At 38.6% G+C, this 23,629-nt stretch overlaps 1 protein-coding gene across 2 annotated transcripts in view; it reads left to right on the top strand.

Moving 5' to 3' along the window:
• Positions 1-23,629, top strand: part of UBE2U (ubiquitin conjugating enzyme E2 U) — a 75,119-nt gene that overhangs the window by 11,721 nt on the left and 39,769 nt on the right. For both annotated transcript variants that reach the window (XM_074265745.1, XM_074265746.1), the window contains exons 5-7: positions 3,129-3,255; positions 13,095-13,164; positions 16,362-16,450. In XM_074265745.1, the coding sequence (XP_074121846.1) occupies positions 3,129-3,255; positions 13,095-13,164; positions 16,362-16,450 (286 nt within the window). The remainder of the gene's footprint in view (positions 1-3,128; positions 3,256-13,094; positions 13,165-16,361; positions 16,451-23,629) is intronic.

Genomic DNA, 23,629 nt, shown 5'->3' with positions numbered 1-23,629 from the left:
AAAATGACTTGAAACATATTGACTTCACTCTGTACATGCTATATTCTATAGAAGACAAGTTCCTTGAGGGCAGGGATCTTTTTTTTGCTATTTCTGGTGCTTAGCACAGAAAATAAGTTCTTAATGTTTATTAAATTAAACTACAAAACAATCAATTAAATTTGAAAATAACAAAAAATTTTTAAACATTTTGGGGAAAGTAATAATAGTAATTTTTCCCAAAGAGAAAAAGAAAAACACGGATCATAGATCACAAATTAAAGGTTGCAAGGCACCTTGGACATCAGCAAGTTGTATGGGAAAATCACTTGCTTTCTCTGAGCCTCAGTTTCTATCAAAATGGGGATATTAGATGGAATGGCCTTTGAAATCTCTCCTTTCAATAAACTATGATCCTATAATCGAGTCCAACCTTCTTATTTTAAAAATGAGTGACAGGAAGCATAGGGTAGGTGTCTTAGCTTTTGTTATTGTAGTTCAGTCATTGTGATCATATCAAACTTTTCATGATCTAATTTGGGGTTTTCTTAGCAAAGATACTGGAATGGTTTGCAGTTTCTTTTTCCAGCTTATTTTACTGATGAGGAAACTAAAGAAATAAAGATAAGTGACTTATCCAGGATCAAACAATTAGGAAAACTCTGAGGCTGGATTGTGTCCAGGTATTTCTGTCTCCAGGTTTGGCACTCTATCCACTGAACCGCTCTAACCTAAGTGTAAGCGAATAATTTTTTGTCATTATTTCTTACCGGTGAAGTGAGGAAATTGGACCAGATCCTAGGATCATGGGAAACTGAGATGAAGAAACTGAGTTTCAGAGCAATTAAGTGATTTTTTCCTCCAACTTTTACTCTCTAATCCATCACAGTTTTCAGAAGAAAACTTCTACTGAGCATTTTCCTGACAAGCCTTTAATAGCATTTTCATTATTATTTTTGAGTTTTCTACAAGCATCATTAAACATGTTTTTAAGTACTTTCAGCTAGTTGGCTAAATAGAATAACCATTCCCCCTTGTTTACTCACTTTCCTGAGCCAACTTCCCTTTGCTCATATATAATAGCAGAGGAAGAGCCTGTTTAAGCCATGTCCCAGGAGCACAGATTCCAAGTTTACATAAATTTATGAGATTTAACTCTATTAGAGCAAATCTTGCCTATTGATTTAATTGTAGATCCATAAATCAAATATCCCTTCCCTCAAAATTCTGTCCCTTTGTTTCTAGATAATCAATATAAGGTCATCTTATAGATGGAACTCCCTTCTTTTCAAGAGGACATAGAGAATTATAGCAGGATGTGTCTGTGGTATTTTTTTCTAATATTGACTTTGCTGCTATTTTTTCATCATTAAGTATCATTACTTAATGGTTGATGTCTAGGTTATAACTGGAAAGGGGCAGTTCGGGGCTCTTCAGAAAAGGAGATGGCTAGAAGAAGCCAAATAAACTTTACCAGATGTGCCTCTCCATGTCAGATGGTGGCTAGTCTCCCTCTCTCCCCTGCTTCTTTTTAAAAAGACAAATACCTCAAACCATCCTCTTGGAGACAAGTTTCATCTGTTTCCCACCCACTTTGAAAGATACACTCCGATCTATTCGAAAGTTTTATTTACGCCATTATGATGTGCCTATTGGAAACCCATCTGAATCCATTTTCCAAACAGGAACACACTAATGACAGCAGAAGAGCTCCTAGAAGATAATTTTTCCCCTTGCTTTTGGAAAACCAGATGCTGATTTTAATCAGAGAAATATTGCCATTATTTATATAGCCCCTGTCAGGGGTTAATGGAGCCCCTGTCTACACTACGGTTCTTTCAATAGCTTCTACCACGACCACATTTTCTCTGTACACTTTTGTATGTCAAAATGCATGCCATATACAATTCTGATTCTTAGAATAAATATTTGCCTTTGGGGCAGCCAAAGACCATTTTCTTTATGATGGAAAAAACAGCCCGTGGCCTCGCTGAACTGATGAGTTCTGTTTAAGGCTGCCAGGCATTTATGTGATTTGTCCAAAAGCTCTGTCACAGAATCAGTCAGCCTCTGGGAGGGGATTTTAAAGGCCACCAAAAATAAGCCCCTTGAGGGACAGAACATGGTTTTGTCTTTCAAAGCATCATGTGGCTGGCATTTCCTAAGTCTTGGTGAAATCCAGTTGTGGAATGGAAGAGGGAGAAATTAGAATCATTGTTCACAGGGTCACAGAATGTCCAATCGAGGATCCAGCTGAACTGGAGACATCATCAGACTCAGCTCCCTCATTTTATAGATGTGAAAACTGAGGATAGGGAGGCTATGTATGTTAAGATGCACAGAAACACACTAGATTACAGTAATGTTTTATCTTGCCAATTTAAAACTTTTGATTGAATAATGAAGTTATATCAATTTTTTTAGCATAGTATATATATATATTTTTCATATAGTATCCTATACTATATATATAGCATAAATATATATAACATATTTATGCTATATATATAGTATAGGATTTAGTATATATATTCACATACAGTATAGACAAATCAAATATAAAATTTGGCAAAATATTTCAGCCAAGTGGAAGTTCAGCAAGTTCCAAAACGTGAAAGTTAGTAGTCTCTTGTAGAAGATTAACTTTTTTTTTCTACTTGGACTCAGAGGCAGAATCAGAGATCACTTGAGATTCACTGATCTTAGAAAATAAAACAATTTTCTAATAAATGAAGCTGTCCCAAAGCAAAATGGGCTGCCTTGGGAAATAGTGGGTTCTCCTGTAGACACTGTAGACAAATTAACCACTTAACAGTAGATTAGAGAAAGGCTTCTTGGTCCAGTGTGGCTTAGACCAGATAGATACCAACTCTCAAGTTATTCTGGGATTGCTATGGCCCATCCCGATTCAATCTTGTTCCCAAATCATCCACAGTCATTTTACAGAATATGGTAGGAGAGAATCTCATAAATTGCTTTATTTTTAACTTTTGGTTCAGGGATTTATCAGAATCAAATGAAGTTTGTTCCCTTTCCATTCCATGTCCTCCTCTCTCCCCCTACCTCAGCCCTGGTAGATGGTATATTTATGTACTAGGGGAAAAAGGTTATTTAAAATACTTACTTGAATTTTTTATGTCTTTCTCCAGGTTATGCTTTCTAATCCAACAGTAAACAATGCAGTTAACTCTGAAGCAGCAAGAATGATGATGGAAAGCAACAAATTATTCAGAGAAGTAGCCCTGAAATCCATCTACGAAAGCTACAATTTAGATGGTAAAAATACTGTTCTTATTTGGACAAATTGATTCTCATTATCATTAGAGGGAAGCAGTTCAGTAATATGTATTGATAGGTAAGAAGCCATGTGACTTTGTGGTTTTAAGTTCTGAGTTGGGAAGATAATCTTTGTCTATGTGAATGATGACAACTTTTGAACTCAGTCTTGCTCTCAAGAAATCAGTCAGTTGACAAGCATTATTAGAACACTCGGGTCCAAATACTAAGCTAAGTTCAAGAAAGGCAAAAACTATGGTTTCTACTTACATTTTAATGGGGGAGACAGTACGGGTCAAATATGTCCATCGACGATGTGTATTCGGTATAAATGGAAGGTTGTCAGAGAGATGGGACTAGGAAGTACAAGGCAGGAGTTTTTCATGGCTCTTCCTCAATGCTTGACTGATGATAAAGGGCAAAAACTGGAGGGTGAAATCTTATTTTGAGAAATAGAGTCCACAGAGGGGGAGTGAGTTGCCTTGTGGCAGAATGCTTCAATGGGTCCAGAAAGGTTGGACAGTCACACTGGTGATGATCCTATCCATATTCTGGCAAAGATGGCAACAATTCAGTTTAATTAAGTGGTTATTTCTTAAGTGCCTGCCATGTGCCAGGCATGGAATTAAAAATGGAGAAAAGAAAAACAAAAAAAGAAACAATCTTTCCTCTTAAAAAACCATTCTAACATCTCTTTGTAGCATAGTAAAAAGAGTTTTGACTTTGGAGTCTGTGGATCTGGATTCAACCCCCTCTAACTGTGAATACAAGTCATTAACTTTTCTGGACCTCAGTTTCCTTATCTATAAAGAAACAAGAGGTTTAAGGAAGGTGCTCTATGAGTCAGAGACTTTTTATCTGTGGATTATATCGTGGTTTCTGTGACAAGACTTCCCTTTCTAGATTAGAAATAGTTTGAAACACAAACTATAGGAAAGATGAATTTGTTGGGGGGAATAAAATGTCCTACCCTACTGGCTGGTATTTTTATTTTCTGACATCCTTGGGGAGATTTTTTATTTTTCTGTGACTTGGCTGGAGAGCCAAGCCACCTCAGATGTTACCTTTACTGCTAGAAAGCACCTTTCCAATATTATAAAATTCCTCTGAGCTGCTGCTGACAGAATCCATGAAAAATATGTCCAGGGAGGCTGATTCAGGACAGATACTTCTCTAAGAGATGGTATTCCAGAGTCTGGGGGAGTCAACAACAAGACTGCAGTATCAACACTTTTTTCCCAACAACCCTAGAATCTCTGAATTTTCATTCCCTGGAAGTAGTTTCAACAAGAAATGGATGGAAAGTCTTGGGGAGCTGGGAAAGAGCTGCAACTTCTCTTTCTGACTTCCCTCTATCCAAATGTTCACAATCATGGGTTCACTTTCCAAGTGCTCATAATCATGTATTCTAGAACCCTGCCAGAAATGGAAGTCACACTCACAGGATTCTAGCTTGTAGATTTCACTTCCTTTTCATGAAAAGTAGAATGGTTCTCCAGTAACTTTCTACTTAGTCTTATGGAATCTTATAGAGATTGTTCATAGAAACTCATTAATCTTACCCTTCAGCTCTTATCAATCCATACACTGGGGACCATTAGTCTAGAGCTGGTGAATTGCAGAACCAAGTGTTGTGAGAACTTATAAAGGTTAGCAGTGGTCACTATAAATCATTTTAGGTAAGGCCAAAATGACTTCATTTCCCTTTTTAACAATTTTTTGATTGGGTAACTACTTTGACCCAAGGATCATGATAGATGCCTCTTCTTGAAGTTGAACAAAATATTTCATAAGAGTTTCTCTGACTCTTTTTGTAGACAAGATGGAAAGATGGGGTACATGATAGTGAGTCTGACAGATTTTAAACTTGTTAAATGACTGGACCCAAAAAGTAATCATTTATGTTAATATAAACTAAGATAATAATTGTAAAATGCTTAGCACAGTGCCTGGAACCTAGCAAGTATTAGTTCATAATTATTATAAACTTAGAGGAAGGTTTCTGGTGCAATGTCCCTGGGATCCATCCTTGGCTCTGGGTTACTCAACAGTTTTGAATGACTTAGATGAAAGCATGTTTATAAAATTTGTAGATGAGGCAGAGAGATTGCTAACACGTTGGGTGGCCCATCTTGGTAGGCTAGCATGTTGGGCCAAATTGAAGATGAAATTTCATAGAGACAGTGTGAAGGGCTAATTTCGTTTGCTCTTTCCAATGAATCAACAAGCATTTCCTTGTGCTATGCATTGTTCTATGGATGCAGGATGCAAAAATCATATAAAAATAATATATTTTTCTTCAAGTAACTTTTATATTCCACTGGGGGATACAAACACATGTGTCTATATGTGTGTGTTTGTATATATACATACACACACGCATATATATATACATATGTATATATGTATATATATGTATATATATATATATATATATATACAGAAAGAGAGAGAGAATGTAAATATAATTTTGGGAAAGAAGATGCTAAAAGTTGGGGATCAGGAGATGTTTTATATAGGTGAGAGTAGGACTGCATCTTGAGGTGATTCTCTGATGAGGGAGGAAGTGAAATTTAAGCATTGGAGGCTGCCAGTACAAAGACTTCAAAGTTGTGTGATAAGAAGTATTTAAAAAGCTAGTATAGCTAGAAAATAGAGTGTAGAAATGGAGTCATGAAGGTGTGAGGTAGATAAAAAGATATGGTAGGGTCCAGTTATGAAGGGGTTAAATGCGCCTAAAAAGGAATTTATATGTTGTCCTACCAAGATCATCCAGCCTTTAGTTGAATTTCATCGATGAAACAGAATTCTTTTGAAAAGGAGTATAATGACTCCTATTTAAACATTTCAAAGATCTTTCCTAGTTCCATGCCAGTCATATTTTGATTTTTATCCATGATTTGCATAAAGATAAAAGGAATGCTTATCAATTTTTTTGATCAACAAAACTGGAAGGGTTTGTTAATGTCATAAATGACAGAAGCAAGAGTTAAAATGACCTCTTCTGGCCTGAATTCAAGGCCCAAATCAACAAGATGAAATCTAAACAGTATTAAATACAGTGTTAAAAAATTCCTTTGAGCTCAAAGAAATCAAATGCACAAGTTTACAAGATGGCAGAGATTATGTTGGCAGTCATTCACACAAGAAAGATGTAAAGATTTAACTGGATTGTGTGTGGTTAGAAAGAGGGGCCGATGGAATCTTGGGATAAATTAATGGAAGTCTGATCCTCTGATCGCAGTAAAGAATCATTCCATGAGACCCATCTAGATGATGGATTTTGTCTCCACCTATGCATTTTAAAGAACCCACTCTGGCTCACTGGGACCCACTCATCAGAGGATGAAAAAGATGACAAGGAATAAAGAGTTGTCTGGGAACCCTGTCAGAGAGAGGAAAAGAGATAACAAGTATTTACTGTGTGCCAGGTATTATGCTGAGGACTTTACAGATATTATCTCATTTGATTCAGTCCCACAAGGAATGATGGAAAAGCCTATATTGTCTAATCTTGGAGAAATGATGACATGACAGCCGTCTCGAGGAATTTAAAAGCTGTCATCAAAGATTTTGGAATAGCTTGGAAACTTCCAGCTCTCCAGATTTCCTTCACAAAGAAGATAAAATTGCACCTCATGGTGAACATAGAGCCCCTTAAAACAAATAGGAGTTGGGGCAGAACAGGAGTCCTCTTGAGACAATTAGAGAAGATCCAAAGAAAAACCCCCAAATGGAAGTATGGTTGGAACTGAGGCTGGGACTAGAACCAGCTCATTGGGTTGTCAAAGACCATGCCTGGGTGAAGGAGCCGGTCAATTCTCCCAGAGCCTCCACAGCTGTGAATCATAGACTTGAAGGAGTTTCAAAGCAGCCTTCGAAAGATGTTCCTTGTGAATGGGGAATGAAATAAATTGGAGACAAGAGGGAAGAGGAGGGAGGTCAGACAACAACAGCCTCTCAGTGGAGAGGTCAGAGAACAGCAATTGCCTCATAGTCTCCTTGTATCATCACATAAAGAGATCCATTCTACAAGTCCCAGTTAGATCTCCAGCAGCCACTGGCAGGTGCCTCCCCTTATGGCAACATCAGGTAAGTGTAGTAGCAGTGGGGCTGGGACACTGCTGGCTGTGGGAGCTTATAGGAAAGCAGGGTTCTTGGTTTTTTGTTCCAGGCCAGAGAAGAGAACTGAAAAAGATCCTGGGGCTAAAGGCACCATTCCTTCCACTCCTATCCCTCCCTGACAAGAGATGATTACACTAACAAGCTCTTAATTAAAAAAAATGAGCAGGCAAAGGAGAAAGAACCCAGGAAAACTGGAGTTCATCTTCATATAGAAGTAAAAAAAGAAAGCCTCCTGTACTTCAAAGAGTAATATGAAATGATTACCTGCTCAAAAAGAATTCATAGAAGAACTCAAAAAAGACTTTAAAAAGAAATGAGATTGAGGAAAAACTAAAACAAATAAATCTAAGAAAAGACAATTATGAAAAGAAAGTTAACTAGGAAAGGGGATTCAATCTTAAGGAAGTGTTTGGGCACTGGAATTGGTCAAGGGGAAACTAGTGAAGTTAAGAGATCAAGAAATAATAAAACAAAATAGAAAGAATAAAAATAGAAGAGAATGTAAGACATCTCGCAAGAAAAACAATAGATTTGGAGAGCAGATCTAGAGGACAAAACCTAAGAATAATTATACTACCTGAAAGCTATAAACCAAAAAAAAAAAAGAAGAATCTTGATACAATAAAAAAAGAAATAATGAGAGAAAATTGTCCTGAAGTGTTAAAATGAGGGAAAAGTAGAAATATAAAAAAGCCTACCCATTATTAGCTGAAAGAGATTCTGCAAGGAAAACCTATAGGAACATTATTGCTTGATTTCAAAACCCTCAAATCAAGAAACATATTTTACAAGCAACATCAACAATAACAAAACAATTCAAATACACAATCCAAATCACACAAGACCTATCGATGGCTATGATGAAAGACCACAGGTCTTTGAATACTATATAACAAAGATCTAAAGAATTAAAGAACTGTGGCTGAAAATGTATCTGGCAAAATTAAGTATACTACTGAATGAAAATAAAAAGGACATTTAATGAATTGCCAGATATTTCAGGATTTTGCTTTAAACAAATCTGAACTTAAAAGAAAATGTGACATATACGAGTCAACATCAAAGACTTAATTTCAAGGGACTTAATAAGGACAAAGTATTTATGTTTTTATATGGAAATATAAACCATATGTTTAAGATTGCCATTAGTAATTGTGTTATTCAAAAGAAAGACTGGGGTAGAGTTGAGTATGACGTGATTCTAAAAAGTAAAACTGACTAGGAAAAGATAAAAACAGTAATTATGTTGTAAGAATGAGAATGAGAATGTTTGCGAAAGCAAACATTGATACAGAGGAATCGGATGAAGCTGGTAGTTTCTGAAATCCTACTCACCTTGGGAATGGGTAAAAGAGGGGGAAAATACATATATATCCAGAAGGGTGTAAAAATCTCCAAAATTAAGTGGATATCTTCAACATAAAGAAGATCCAACTCACTTCCAGTTGATCAATGATGGACAGAAACAACTACACCCAGAGAAGGAACACTGGGAAGTGAATGTAAATTGTTAGCACTACTGTCTATCTTTTTGAAAAATGAATACGAGGGATAATGTTTTAAAAAAACAAAAAATTTTATAATTATAAAATTAAAAAATAAACAAACAAATAAATAAACAAGGGGGAAAAAACCTCCAAAATTTATAAAGAAATAAGAGGGGGAGGGAACAGAATAGGGTGGGGAATTAGATTAACAGGAGTGAATTAAGATGTGTTGCTTAATGGAATGAGATAAAGAAGGAAAGGAAGGGTTCAGGGAGAGGATAAAGGAGGAATCCCTAGTGAGGGGAGATTAAGTAATAGCAAGACAAGCTAAGGGGGTAGAAGTAAAGTAGAAGAGTTGTTGAGGATTGAAAACGAGATATACACAATCACAGTAACAAAGAACAGGAGTAGAATTTGTTAGGGAAAAAAAAAAAACGAGGGGTTAGTAATTGATGATCTCAAGTTCACTCCAAAAGAGAGAAATCTACCTTATATGTCAATGATATTAATATTGCTTTTAGATGTATGTGTATGTATACATATATACATGTTATATATTTATATATGTAAGTATATATGTATGTATATATGTTGTGAGTATATATATAAACATTATTAGCTGTTTCCTGCTTGGGGAAGATGGTGGAGGAGGAAAGGGGATAAAGGATAAAGTAAAAAGGGAACAACAGATAATAATAGAAAACCTATAAGGAAGCAAAGGGCATACAGACAGTTCTGAATATAATGTCTTCTATCATATTTGCTTTCTTGAAATGGTAATTAATTATTACATATTTTGAATCCTCTCATATTCTGCTGTGGACCTGACAATATCTTTTTTGTATTTAAGTTTTAAGTAAATAAATACACATTTAAAAAATAAGATATTATCTAGGAGTTCCGCTGAACAGCGGGCTAAATAACAGCCACTCCCAATAATAAAATCCCTTGACTTGGGAAGAATGTCCTAGAAGCAATGAGCTGACCATCTATCAGAACTGTTATGGGTCAGATGCCATATCTTTGTTAGAACTTGGACCAGCTGCTGTCTAATGTTCATTCTGACTCTTAAGTCCTGATTTGTGTGTGTGTGTGTGTGTGCTTACTACAATGTCTGGCATTTAATCAATAGTTGCCAACTTGACTTCCACCCCCCAAAAGACCTGAAAGGTTATTTAATTCAATTTAACCTAACAAGTATTTATTAAGCACTTACTGTGTGCCATGCACTGTGCTAGACACTGGGGATGCAAAGATAAACATTAAATAGTCCCTACCCTCAAGGAATTTACATTGTGTTGGGATGGCATGATATTATAAGAAGAAGTGACTATTTATAGAAAAGGCTTAACATCCATCTGATGTCCTAGAGAGTTTTTGGTTTGGAATCTTTAGGAATTGATGGGGCCAAATCACATAAACTCTCTGGGTGCCTCAGTTTCCTCAACTGTAAAAAAACCAACAAACCAGTGTTAAGCTAGATGATCTTGAAAAGTCTCTACTGGGACCAAAGCAATTCCATTCAGTTGGTAACTGCTGTTTGATGCCTTTGGGCACTACCCTCCTACATTTCTGTAATATCCACATCAGCCGTCTATCGGGGGATATCTTCCTTTAAAAATGATTCCATGACAGCAGGATGTTGTGGGGGGATTTCAGTTAAGAAGAATCCATTTTCTGTTTTGGAGTCTTTGTGGGAAAATATTTGATGTTCCCAACATTACACAATTATCTCAAAGTTAAGGTGTCAGTCATCACTTCCAAGGTCTTTGCTTATAGGGAGAGAAGCAGAGAGAAATCAAGGTTGTGCAAAACTGGGTGACATCATTTTTCTCTCAAACTGGTACCTTCTGGGAACTTTTGTGGACATAACGAGGATCTTGACAATAAGTTTCAAAGACTTGCCTGGACAGACTGATATTAATTGCGGTGTTGAAAGAAGTCTCCATACAAAAGAATAGAAGGGGTATTATGAATACTTTAGGGAGATTATAAAAATTAATAGCATTGCATACTGTTGAAAGCCTGATAGCAGTATGAACACAGACCATTCTCTCTGGGAGCAGGAAAATCCTGGGACAGTAGGCCATTCTTCTCCCAGTTCTTAGCCTATCACACACCCAGAGGGGGGGGGTCAAGAACACCTGAGCTCACAGCTCCTGAGATCTCATAGGACCCCAGGGATTCTCTGCATTTTTCCTCCCTTTTGGTAATATACCTTGGGTGGAGTCAAAAAGTAAAATATTCCCTCAGTAGCTCAGGAAGTGAATTTTAAACTGGTCAAAGTAGCCATTTACATCCTAGTTTAAAAGATTTCAGACTAGGAAGGATTTATAGAAATTCATTTTTCAGATAAGAAACTTGATGCTCAGAGAGAACTAGCTACTTGCCCAAGTGACAGTTGTGAACTCAGACCTTCTGATTTCTTCAAGGCCCAGTGCTATTTCTGCCTCTGAGAAACCTGATGGCCAGCATCACACCCATAGGCAATCTTTCTTGGGCCCTACAACTGCTAGTGACTGACTTGTTGGCTCAGCCATTTCAGTAATGTCCAACTCTCTGTGATCCTATTTGGGTTTTCTTGGCAGGGCTACTGGAAGGGTCCATCCTTTCACTTTCTAGATCATTTTACAGGTGTAAAATCTGAGACACACAGTATTGAGTGACTTACCCAGAGTCACACATCTAGTAGGCACCTAAGCCTAGGGTTAAACTCTGCTCTTCATGACTTTAAACCTGGCACTCTGTCCCCTGTGGCATCCACTGATGGCTGGTAGTGACTTGCTATATTCCCCCCTGAAACCTCTCATTTATTTTATATTTACCTCTCCTGAAGTACATTTGTCTCACCTTAACAACCAACTCTTTGAAGGCAATAGGGTCTGTGAAGTCTCCCAAAGTGTCCCAGCATCTAGCCAATACTGTGTACATAGGAAGATGGATTCGGAAATGGAAAAGGTGCAGGTGACCTAATGCTTTTATTTCTAATAAGAAAACTGTGGCAGAATCAAGATGGCGGAATAAAGATAGGAACTGCCCAAACTCTAATTCCTTTAAATAATGACTCTATAAGATCATAAAGGAGAGAAAGGGGAAACATGTACAAAAAATGTTTGTGGAAGCTCTTTGTGTAGTGGCCAGAAACTGGAAACTGAGTGGATGCCTGTCAATTGGAGAATGGCTGAATAAATTGTGGTATAGGAATGTTATGGAATATTATTGTTCTATAAGAAATGAGCAGCAGGATGATTTCAGAAAGGCCTGGAGAGACTTACATGAACTGATGCTGAGTGAAATGAGCAGGACCAGGAGATAATTGTACACGGCAACAAGAAGATTGTATGATAATCAACCGTGAGGGACTTGGCTCTTTTCAACATTGAGCTGATTCAGGCCAGTTCCAATGGTCTTGTGAAGAAGATATACATGTGGGTTGTTCGCTGTCTAGGAGAGGGGGTGGGAGGGAGGGAGAAGAAAAATTGATCATTCCAGGATGGGACTGTGATAGTGTATGAGCCTAGTTGGTGGGAGATGAAGTTGGTAAAGTACTTTACAGACCTAGAGGAGCAAATAAATACTGGTCATCCCCCTCACCAACCCCCTCCTGCCATCCAAGTGGCTGATCGTGCACTCCCTGAGAGATCCTCACTTTGAAGACCACCCATATAATGAACATAAAGCTGTCCTGAACTCAAGAAGACCTGTGTTCAAATCTCACACTTTTCTCCCCTTGCTTCAGTGCTTCATTGAATCTGTGATCTCACAAATCTATCTACATCAAAACCCATCACAAACTATCCAACGCATTCTCATTCTGCTTGATTTTTGTTTCATTTATTTTGGGGAGGGAAAGAATTTCTCCATTGGGGAAACTTCATCAATGGATGTCAACAAATGTTCTATAATTTAGAGGTTTAGAGAGTTGGGGGCAGGGGTGAGAAGTAAAAGGCCTTCATACAGTATGTGTCGGAGGTGAGACTCAAACTATGTACAAATTTAACATATGAACCTTGGTTCCTTTATTCTTAACATTCCTAACCTCCCATTGAAGCTCCACAGAAAGTTTATCCAATAAGCCAAAGGCCTTTTTGTTGGGGGTTCACTGATACATAGGTTACACCGAAATATTCTTTCCCCATTCCTAACAATGTAATCCACTGAGCGACCTGATGGCATCGTCCCTAGCTCACTAGTTTCTGACCCCAAATTTTGACATTTTCCTTTCAGAGGAAACTGAAGAAGAAACTTCAATCAGTGTCGAGTCAGTAGAAGAAGCAATCCCACCCCTTCGTGAAAAGTAAGCATTTTTGTTGCTGCTGATATAATAGTATCAACAATATATTGTATTATAAGTATTCCTTTTTCTAAGGAAAGTGTGATATAGTGACTAGAGATCTAACCTCAAAGCCAGGAATAGCCGATTCAAGTCCTGTCCCTGACTCTTGCTGGCTCTGTGACTCTGGGTAGGACATCTCACTTCTCATTGGTCCTGCCAACATTCGCAGTGGATGCTGTGAATTGATATCCATTAGTGGGGAAATTCCTTCTAAAGTATTCCTGATCCTGATAAAATCTCAAGTCCTATCAAAAAACCATAGTGGTATTTATAGTCATTTCCTGAAAGAACTGATGGATTTCTAGTTCCTTTTAGGGACAAACCAGATGATTTAATTTGTTAGGAATGACTTCTTTTCTCCTGTAAAATAATCATAGTGATTTTCCCCCCATTCCCAAGACTAGAAAAAGAAATAGTGATTCCTACTCCCATGTCTAAAAAAGGAGACCCCAACCTTTTAAATTACCTAATGTCTGCCAGTCAGTCCACAAACATTTTAAACACCTGTTGTGTCCCAAGCACCTGTGATGAAATAAAAATGAGGATGATGACAATGATGGCAATGATGAAAATGATGATAAAGGTGCTACTTCAGGGCGTTGATGTGGATACTCCTCCATATTACAGTTCACCCACACCTCATCCTGTTCAGGAAAAACTAGCTAATGCTTGCTCCTTTTTTCCACACCATAGGACATCATGTTGGACAGTCTGGAAATCCTCAGCCCAAGCCCTCCCTTAGCCACAAACTTTCCATGTGATCCTGGCCATGTCACTTACCCTCTCTGGGCCTTCTTCCTCATTGACAAAGTGGAAATAATCACAATCCCCATCTCCCCAGCTGCCTCAAGGATCAAATGAGAACAATATGAAGCACTTTACAAACCTGAAAGTGATCTAAAATGTTAGCTGTGGGAACTCATAGAGGGCATAGGGTGAGGAATATCATAAGCAAGGAATAAAAGCCCAGCGATTGGTGGAAATGGCAAATCAACTTGTATTTCTGTATATCCCAAGTATTCCCTGGGGGTGGGTAACGAGGCCATTTAGAGAAAAGGAATTAGACTCTGCAGCTTTCATTCCTTTCATGGATCACTTTCAGGACTCGGGTTATGAATGTCTTTGGTTTTTGGAGGAAAAAAACTCTCAAAAGCTTTGCTTTGTGCATACTATGCATTCTTTAAGTTCTGCCTTTCAAGAGGAAACTTTTAATAGTTCAGAAAAAAGAAAGTACCTTTGAAGCCAGATAGTTTGAAATTGAACAGGACAGACCCAGGGGAGGTCGAAGGTCACAGGTTGCTTTTAAACAGACAAAAGACAATGGAACTCGTTGTATTTGAAGATGGCACACACACACACACACAGACAGACAGACACACACACACCTCTCATTTTCTCTGTCTCTGACTCTGCCTCTATCTCTATCTCTTTCTCTTTGTGTGTCTTTCTCCCTCCTTTGTCTCTTTCTCCCTCTTTCTCTCTCTTTCGCTCTCACTCTTGCGCTTGTGCTCTGCCTCAATTTCTCCATCTCTTTGCCTCTGCCTGTCTCTTTGTGTCTGTGTCTGTCTCTGTCTCTGTGTGTCTGTGTGTGTTTCTGTATATATGTTGTTATTTTCATGAGACAGTGTGTTGACAGCTTCTTTCCTCTCCATGTTGTTGTTGGCCGCTATACCATTGATCTGTGATAGCAGACTTTTTACCTAGGAGACAGAACTCGGCTTCCATTTTTAGCGCCCCCATCGCTGATTGCAGAAATGTTTTGTTGGCCGTGTGTCATCACACATGGGTTGTGCAAAGGTCCTCCCACATTATGGCAACTCAAACAATCCAGCTTTGGCCAGTTTTCAGTCCCCACTTAAGCGTGATCGTACGAGGGGAGATGCCTTTATAGAATCCCATTTTTAAAGAAGTCACTTTATATTTTTAGGAAGTATTAGAGACATTTCACCTTTGATACTAACAAAAATTATTTTAACACAAATAGAAAATCACAGAATTTGGTAGTCCAAAGGCACTGAAGCAATGGCTGAGTACAGCCCACTGTCCAAGGAGCTATTATGAGAAGGTGCCTGAAAAATAGCCATTGATGCCTTGGTAGAAAGAAGACTTGAATTAGTTTTAATCTAACTCACTCCAACGTGCTGCCAGTTGCTATCTTCTGCTCAAGAAATTCTCATACTTCCCATTGCCTTCAGTTTAAAGTATAGCCTCTTCCATTTGACATTGAAGGCCTATCACAATATTTCTTCAACCTTTTTCAGCCTTATTTCCTATTAATCATGGCACAAAACCTGGGTTCAAAAACCCTTTCATGTATCTTGGGCAAATTCCACCTCTTGGCCTGGTTTTCTTCTCTGTAAATTGAGGGGGGTGGATTGGAGGCCCTTTCCAGCTCTTTGGCCATGATCCTTCATGAGTACTGTGTTCTGGGTTAACTGCCATGTCTTATCTGTTCCCTGAATTCAAAAAGCCATTTCTTGCCTTCACATAACCCTTCTCCAGTGCTATTGTGTCGTCCTTGATGAGCAGCTCACTTTAAACTTCCAGAATCATCCTCGTCGGTCAAGGCTCAGCTCAGTTGCCTCTGTACCGTCTCCACTGGTTCCCAAGCAGGGGGGTATTTTTCAGTGTTTTCTTCCTTCATTTTTCTCTGGAGCTAAAGCAGCCTCCCTGCTGCTCTGACATCTTAGTGCTTTTCCACAAGCTTTTTCTTTCTATTGGAATATACTCCTTTCTTATCTGTGCCTTGTATCGTTCAAGGCTCAGAACAAAGGCTAAAATTAACCCCTGGATCTGATCTCCCCTCTCCCTTCCTTCTCAATTCCAATGCTGGAGCTTTCTCTTCACTCTAGAGTGACTTCCTATTTACTTAGCGGTACATATATGTTTTCTCCCCCAATAGACTATTAGCTCTCTAAGGGTAGAGGCTGTTTCACTTTTTCCTGTACCCTGGTCTTCCTGGCCCAAAGCCCAGTGCGTGTTCTCTGGCTCACACTGCCTCGGTGCATTATTATAATGAAGTGAGGGTCCCATTTAAGACATTTCTGCACTCCCTTGGAAGATTTTCTGATGAGTTCTGGCTCTGGAGCCTCTGTGTGTCAGACCTTCACATTTATAAGTTGATTGTTATCTGATTGAACTTTTATTTTTCTTTTCAGAAATATTAAAGGAGTTTCTTTTGATGAATACTACAGGACATGGTCTGGAATTGCGACGTCACAAACGGATAACTGTTTCAAAATTCCAGGTAAGGTGATATTGTCTTACCCTGGATCCTTTGTGGGGTAGGGAGCACAGACTAAACATTCACTTTTCCCTTTTTCTTTGGCTTTTCCAGTTATCGAGGTCATAATTAAGGCCCTTGGTTGAGCTCATTAACTCATTATAATTCCATGACTGTTTGCCAACTGCTGCTTATGGGAGGGTCACTGTTCTATGGCCTGAGAGGAGAGTATGAAAGAAAGGAGAATTGTAAGACAGAAGACACTTACATTGTGGGAAACTTACTTTTTGACTTTCAGAACTCTCCCAAGATGCCCTTATACAAAGGGGAACAAAAGTCTTTAAGATATACTTAAGTACTACCCTTATTGGATGGAAAGTGTGAGCAAGAAAGACAAAAATATAGAAAACAAAAGAATAGTCAATTTAATTTGTAAAACATTGAAAAAGACACCTGTTATACACCAATGATTGTGTTTGGTGCTGAGGGTATGGCAACATAATGAAACATTCCTCCATGATGGAGCTCCCATTCTACTGGTGGGGTTGGGGAAGAAGGAGCCATGTATAGATGGATACAAGGAAGAGTGTGCTAGAGCATAAAATAATTACTCAACAAGGGTTGATATCTCCATCACCTGCTACTTGCCAGAGATTGTACTAGGTGCTAGGTGCTTGGGACAGGAAGGCAGAAATGAAACAGGCTCTGCCCTTAGGGAATCTTGCAGGAAGCTGTGGATGTCAAGGGCAGAGATGGAGACTGGCCAGATCCGCTAAGAGATAAATGGATGCTTCAGTGTGAAGAGTCTTGTTCTCTGTCTTCCATGCATGTTAGGAAGCGAGAGCAGGTGAACAAACATTTGTTGAACACCACTGTGTAAGCCAGGGTGCTAGGAGGCACCACACCTGAGAAACCTGGGCAGAGTTCCAGCTCAACGTCTTCATTCCCCACCCCCCCATGGGGTGAAAACATGTTCATTCAAAAAAAAGTGCATTTTTTGCTTAAAATCTCTCTAATGCTCCAGGATAGCCAACACACCTACATCCAAATGTTCCCTCCAAACTGCGTTCTGGACTCGAGCATTAATCTTTTTTCCCTCCCAACTCTCCCCTGTGTTATCATAATATAACTCCCTTCCTAAGATTTCCATCTTGGAGGAGGCCCTGCTCTCTAACGGACAGGGATTTGATTTATTTGTCAGTGGTGATCATATTTGCATGGCTCACCTATTAGGATTTTCATACACACAGTTTGTAAAATGGGTCAAATTCCTATTTCTCCAGGATCGTGGAGCTTCTTATATAGAAACAAAAATCTCTCTCTCTTTCTGTGACCAGGGCTCTTGCACAAATCAGTTAACCTTCACAGCTCTCCAAATCCTAGCTAAGGTTATTCCACACAGAAAGACATGGAGGGACCTGATCTGGCTAACACCCCTAATTCTACCCGATCCCTGAGCTTCAGGGGTGATGGGAGCCACTGGTTTTACTCTTGTTGGGATGTCCGTGTCATTTTTTAGTCATTTCTCCTGGTTGAGAACTTGGATGTTACTTCTTGTGTTATCACCACAAATGTGCTGCAGCTTGCTCACAGTCCCCATACTACTCTGCCCTTTGGGGTCACCTGCGATCATCTGGGAAAAGCCTTTTCTAATGCCACTTTGTTCTGGTGCCTTTCCTCTATTAATCATCTCCAACTTGTCCCTCTGGGCCATCTCTGGGAATTGTGACTGTGGTTCACCCCTGGACTCCTATGACAGGAAGACAGAGTAAAGTCGATAACTTTACAAATTTTGCCTCACATGCAAGTTGACTTACAAGTCAAAATATCCCCCTTGGGGGTGCTCATTGGTCCTCTTCAGGAAGGAAGGATGAACAGCAGCAATCTACCCTCTATTTTGCTCCCTTGTACACAGTTGTTTACATGCTAGTTCCTCTATTAGACTGTGATCTCTGTGAGGGCAGGGGCTGACTTTTGCCCTCTTTTGTACTCATAATACTTCCCACAGTACCTGAAATATAGTAGATGTTTAATAAAGACTTAATGACTTAATTCTTCAAATATTGTGATATATTATGATTCAGAGACATGACATATGACATCAGTTGAAGAAGACTGATATTAAAAAAGCTTTTATTTCAGAGATAAGCTTGGGATCTTTGAAAATGCAATGTCATTTCCTAAATACAATCTAGTCTATTCTTATCCTCTTAATAATTTCTAGGCTTAGTTCACTCTTGACAATGTCTGGCCCAAACTGTAAATATTAATGAAGTCACTCAGAAGACTACTGATTGAGCCACCTATCACATTCTGGGAAACTGTCATTTTTCATCCACTTGGTTTTCCCTATATATATGGGAAACTCTTTGGAATAGCTATATAAACCCTTTCAAATAGTTATAGATCTCACTTACTATTCCCCTCACTTTAGTTTCTATTATTTCTACTAATGCAGCAGCACACAAGGGGCAAGATTATTAGATTCCAATGGAGCGATTCATCTTATTGATGAGTGTATCTTTTTAAAAATAATGTTGTTAGAACAATTCTATTTCTTCTGTATTTTCTTTTGTTATCTTTGAAAATTGATCTTTAAATATTCTTATTTTCATCTGCCTTAAATGGGACTTATTTCAAGATTTATCATCCATTATTTTGCTATTTTATAAGGCTCTATTTCTCATTGTCTCCCAATGGGGTCCTTTGTAAGATTTCATCCTTCATAAGATCAACCCTAAGCTATTAGTACTCTTGGCTTGGGTATGGTGTCCTTTTTCTTGTCAAGGAAATGAAGGGTTTGGTTGGAAAGATAGTTTTTTAAGATATTTGTGGGGGGAAAGGGGAGAGGAGGAGAGAAAGAGAAGGGGGAGAAGGGAAGGAGGAGAAACAGAGTGACAGAGAAAACACTTCCAACAGAAGGGAAGTGTTGAAAATATCAAATAGCAGACAAGTCAAGAAAAATGAGGACTGATCTTGGGTGGGGAAGTCTTTGTATTTGGTAGTTATGAGGTCATTGATGACTTTAGGGAGAACAATTTTAATAGAATCTTGAAAACGAATTCCCAACTGTAAGATAATAATTCCTTGAAAATTTTTTATGAATTAGTATTAAATGGAAGCTTTCTGATCATTTAGAAAGGGACGTAATCATCATAAATATGACAGGTCATGACAGACTACCTTGATTTCTTACTTCCAGAATTAATAGACAAATGTATTAGAGGAATAACAGAGTACTTAGACTTGAGCAAAGCAGTTGATAATCTCTTCTACCAGTCTTCTGGGAAAAAAAAATTGGAGATCTGATGATTTTGGAACAAGTTAAAAGACTGGGCAGAAAGTAATCATTGCTGGATAGATGTTGATTTGTTGGGAAATCTCAATGGAGTGTCCAAGGGGTAATTTGGCCCTAGAGTGTCCAAGCTATATATCAATACCACTAGATAGGAATGCTGAATAAAGATTGCTAGTTTCAATCATGTCCTGAGCCAGAAAACTTGGGCAACTTGTTTTACTACCCCCTTTGCTTTGAGGGAGATTCATTAGCAGTCCTATTGTCATTCAAAAATTTAGCTTTCTTTTTCCAATCAATTCCTTCTCCCTCCATTTATGAGGGGAAAGTTTCTTTTTCAACTCGGGACATTGTCCCTAAAAAGAAAAAAAAAAATTGCCTTCTCTTTGCTTGCTCTAAAATCGGGATTATTATCAGATCCCAATTTGTATGCTAAAAGAATTAGGGTTTCAGACTCTAGGGCATGGTTATCATAGCACACTACCACATTTCCCTTCTCTACTCCATTCCTTCATCCAGTCATTCTAACATCTGGAGCAAATATTTTGATTCTCTAAATGAAAGTATATAGGGTATTTTCTTTTTATCAAGATACATAAACATTAAATAAATATATTTTGCACAACTTAGACTTTCTAATGGCCAGTAGAACTTTTAAAAATTGATAGCTATAATCAAAATTACAGGTAAAAAGCAAATAAGCTCACTAACCTGGCTACTTTATCTAATAATCTGAAAGAAGAAGCCATTTTTTAAAGTGAAAGTCATGGAGTCCCAAACTTCTAACAAGTTATTATGTCTTAACTTTTTGCAGTTTTTTTTTTTCTATTTTAAGAGCTTCTCCCCATTTGCACTGCTTTCCTTCATTATCCAGCTTGCCTTCTTTCTAGATGCTTTTTCCTAAAAGTCCCTATAACCCCAAGTTCAAGAAAAGGGTTTCAACTAGGGATATGGATCATTAACCTGTCATATTATGTCTCTTCAAGTCCTTCCACCCCTTCCATGGGTGCTCAGAGGCCAGTTATGTATACAGTTTGTTGGTGATAAAGATCTGGAAGGGAAAAGCAGTACAGTAGATCAGGAGATCTTAATGTTTTTGGTGCCATGAACCCCTTTAAAAGCCCATTAAAGCCTTTAGATCCTTAGTCAGAATCGTATTTTAAAATGTATAAACAACATATATAATAATACAAAGTAAATCAATTATATTGAAATAAAGATGATATTTTCCCCATTGAAGTTCACAGGCACCCTGAAATCTACCCACAGACCTCTTGGAGGGATAAGAACACAAACATTTAGGTAATAAGAGAATTCCAAAAGGGATTTATTCCTACATACCCTTTTGTTGTAAATAAGGACATCTGCCAGTCTCCAGTCTCAGAGCAACATCTTTCCCATTTTCCATGCTATTCCAAAGATAATTGATGATGGCTAAGCAATCCTATGTCTTGGTACTTCCAGTAATGTGCCTGAAGACCTTCCTGCTTTCCTTATACATTCTCTTCCAGCCCATTCCCACACTTTATAATCCAACCTACTTACTGTCTCTTAAACATAATGCTTCTCTCTTCAAGGCTTTTGAACTGGTCATTTCTCATAGCCTTACTTCTCCTTTGGAATCCCTATTTTCTTTCTTTTTTAATTTTTAATAATAGCTTTTTATTTTCAAAATACATGCAAAGATAGTTTTCAACATTCACATTTTCAAAACTTTGTGTTCCAGTTTTTTTCTCCTTTCCTTCTCTCCCACCCCTTCCCCTAGATAGCAAATAAATGTTAAACATGTGCAATCTTCTATACATATTTCCACAAATATCATGCTGCACAAAAAAAAAATAAAATCAAAAAGGAAAAAAGCTAAAACAACAAAAAGGTGAAAATACCATGCATTGATCTACATACATTTCCCACAGTGCTCTGTCTGGATGCAGATGGCTCTCTCCATCACAAGTTTATTGGAATTGCCCTGAATAATCTCATTGTTGAAAAAAGCCACATCCACACGATTTGATTATTGCATAACCTTGCTGTTGCTGTGTCCTATGATCTCCTGGTTCTGCTCATTTCACTCAGCATCAGTTCATGTAAGTCTCTCCAGGCCTCTCTGAAATCATCCTGCTGATTGTTTCTTATAGAACAGTAATGGAATCCCTGATTTCCTTCAAGATTTAGCTGAAATACGACCTTCTGTGGGAAGAATAGAGGTTGACTCCTTCATGGTGAGCCTGGGAGGATGGTCATATCCTTGACACTTAGGGAGAGGAGAGGGTTTGAGGGAAAGAGGATATATTCCATTTTGGACCCATTAAGATTTCTGTGACACATACAGCTGGAGATGTCTCATTGGCAGTTGGAGGTGGGAGACCCAAGATTGAGAGCACAGGGCTGGACAAAGACATTTGAGAATCGTCAGATTTTCCCTGACAAGGAGAAGAGCCATTTCCTGCCTGTGACAGAGGATGAATGAAAGGATCATGGGGGAGGGCATCTGTAGGATGGTGGGAGCTTTTTTCTCAACATCAAGCCTTAATTGGCCTCTTGGCCATGGCCCCCACTGCTTCTGGCTCACCCCCTGGGACCAAAAACAAAGCTAATCTTTCCTCCACGAGGGAGTTCTGCAAATCCTGGAGGCCAGCGAGCATCATCTCATCAGAGGCCTGGTAGTTGGCACTCTGGACATTGCAACTGCTGACTGACTCTGGAGACCTGCTCAAACCAAAACATCCTCCCCAGTGACAAACAAATACACGGACACAGCATGGGGCCTTCTGCACAAGAGAGGCAAAGAAAATATCCAGGGCTCTTTGGAGCATCCATGTTGAGCACCTAGAGGGGAAATGGGAGCCTTGAACAGAAGCGTACCCCAGTCTAGGGATGCTGGGAAGGGGGTGGAAGGGAAGAAGCATTATGAGGTTCCTACTATGTGCCAATCACTTTGCAAAAACCATCCCATTAAATTCTCATAACCCTAGGAGGAAGTGCTATTATTATCCCCATTTTACAATTGAAAACTGAGGCAGATGGAAGTTGACTTATCTAGAGAAATTTGGGATTTGATTTGCTGCCCAACAAATGTTTTGAAAATGATGGAGATTAGAGTACTCTGAACATCATAGCCCTCCCAAGGAGGCTGCTCCCATACACACCCTCACTCTACTGTCACCAAACAAGGCTCATTCATTATTCCTACTGACGCCAAAGTAGAGAAGAGTTTCTGAGCCCCTGATTTTTGTCACTTGGGCCCAACTTTATCAGGCGATTGCTTAAATAATACCAGGTCCTCAGGAAGGGCGAAAAATTAAAATGTAAAACTTATGTGTGCTGCTGCTCATCCTGCTTCCCAAAGCAAAGTAAAGCAGGTCCCGTTCTCCCTCTCTCTGTCTCTCTCCCCCTTTCTGTCTCTATCTGTCTCTGTCTCTCTTAATTTGCCCAATTTCCTGGAAATAATTGAGATGGCTATTTAGATTGGAGAGAGTTCCTTGAGCTACTCTGAAATAAGAGAATTTACAACATAAGCTCATGTTCTATAGTTACCATCAGGAAGATAACTGAAGGTCCTAGAGTGTTTTCATAGGATGCTGTCTCAGACAAATAGTACAATGAGTTGTTTGGGGTGGTTTGTGCTAATTGTGAACGCACCCTATGTACTTTTCCAAGCTTTTAAATCTGGACTCGGTTACTGACTCGGAGCAGATTTTTATTTCACTCGCATGGGATTTTACCTGGCGGTGTCAAATCTAAAATGGTTTGCATCTGAAATCATTTGCTACATGAAATATATGCATATGCATGTGTACATAATCTGTATGTATATGTTTATATGTCTTTACTTAATGGCTGTCATATGGCAAATACTTGCTTAATGCTTCGTGTACTTATCCATGCCCTGGTTTCATTTGTGCCCC

The sequence above is a fragment of the Sminthopsis crassicaudata genome, chromosome 4 (genome assembly GCF_048593235.1).
Source record: "Sminthopsis crassicaudata isolate SCR6 chromosome 4, ASM4859323v1, whole genome shotgun sequence".
NCBI classification, from domain to species: Eukaryota; Metazoa; Chordata; class Mammalia; order Dasyuromorphia; family Dasyuridae; genus Sminthopsis; species Sminthopsis crassicaudata.
The sequence above is the reverse complement of the archived record's forward strand: the minus strand, read 5'-3'. Positions and strand labels throughout refer to the sequence as shown.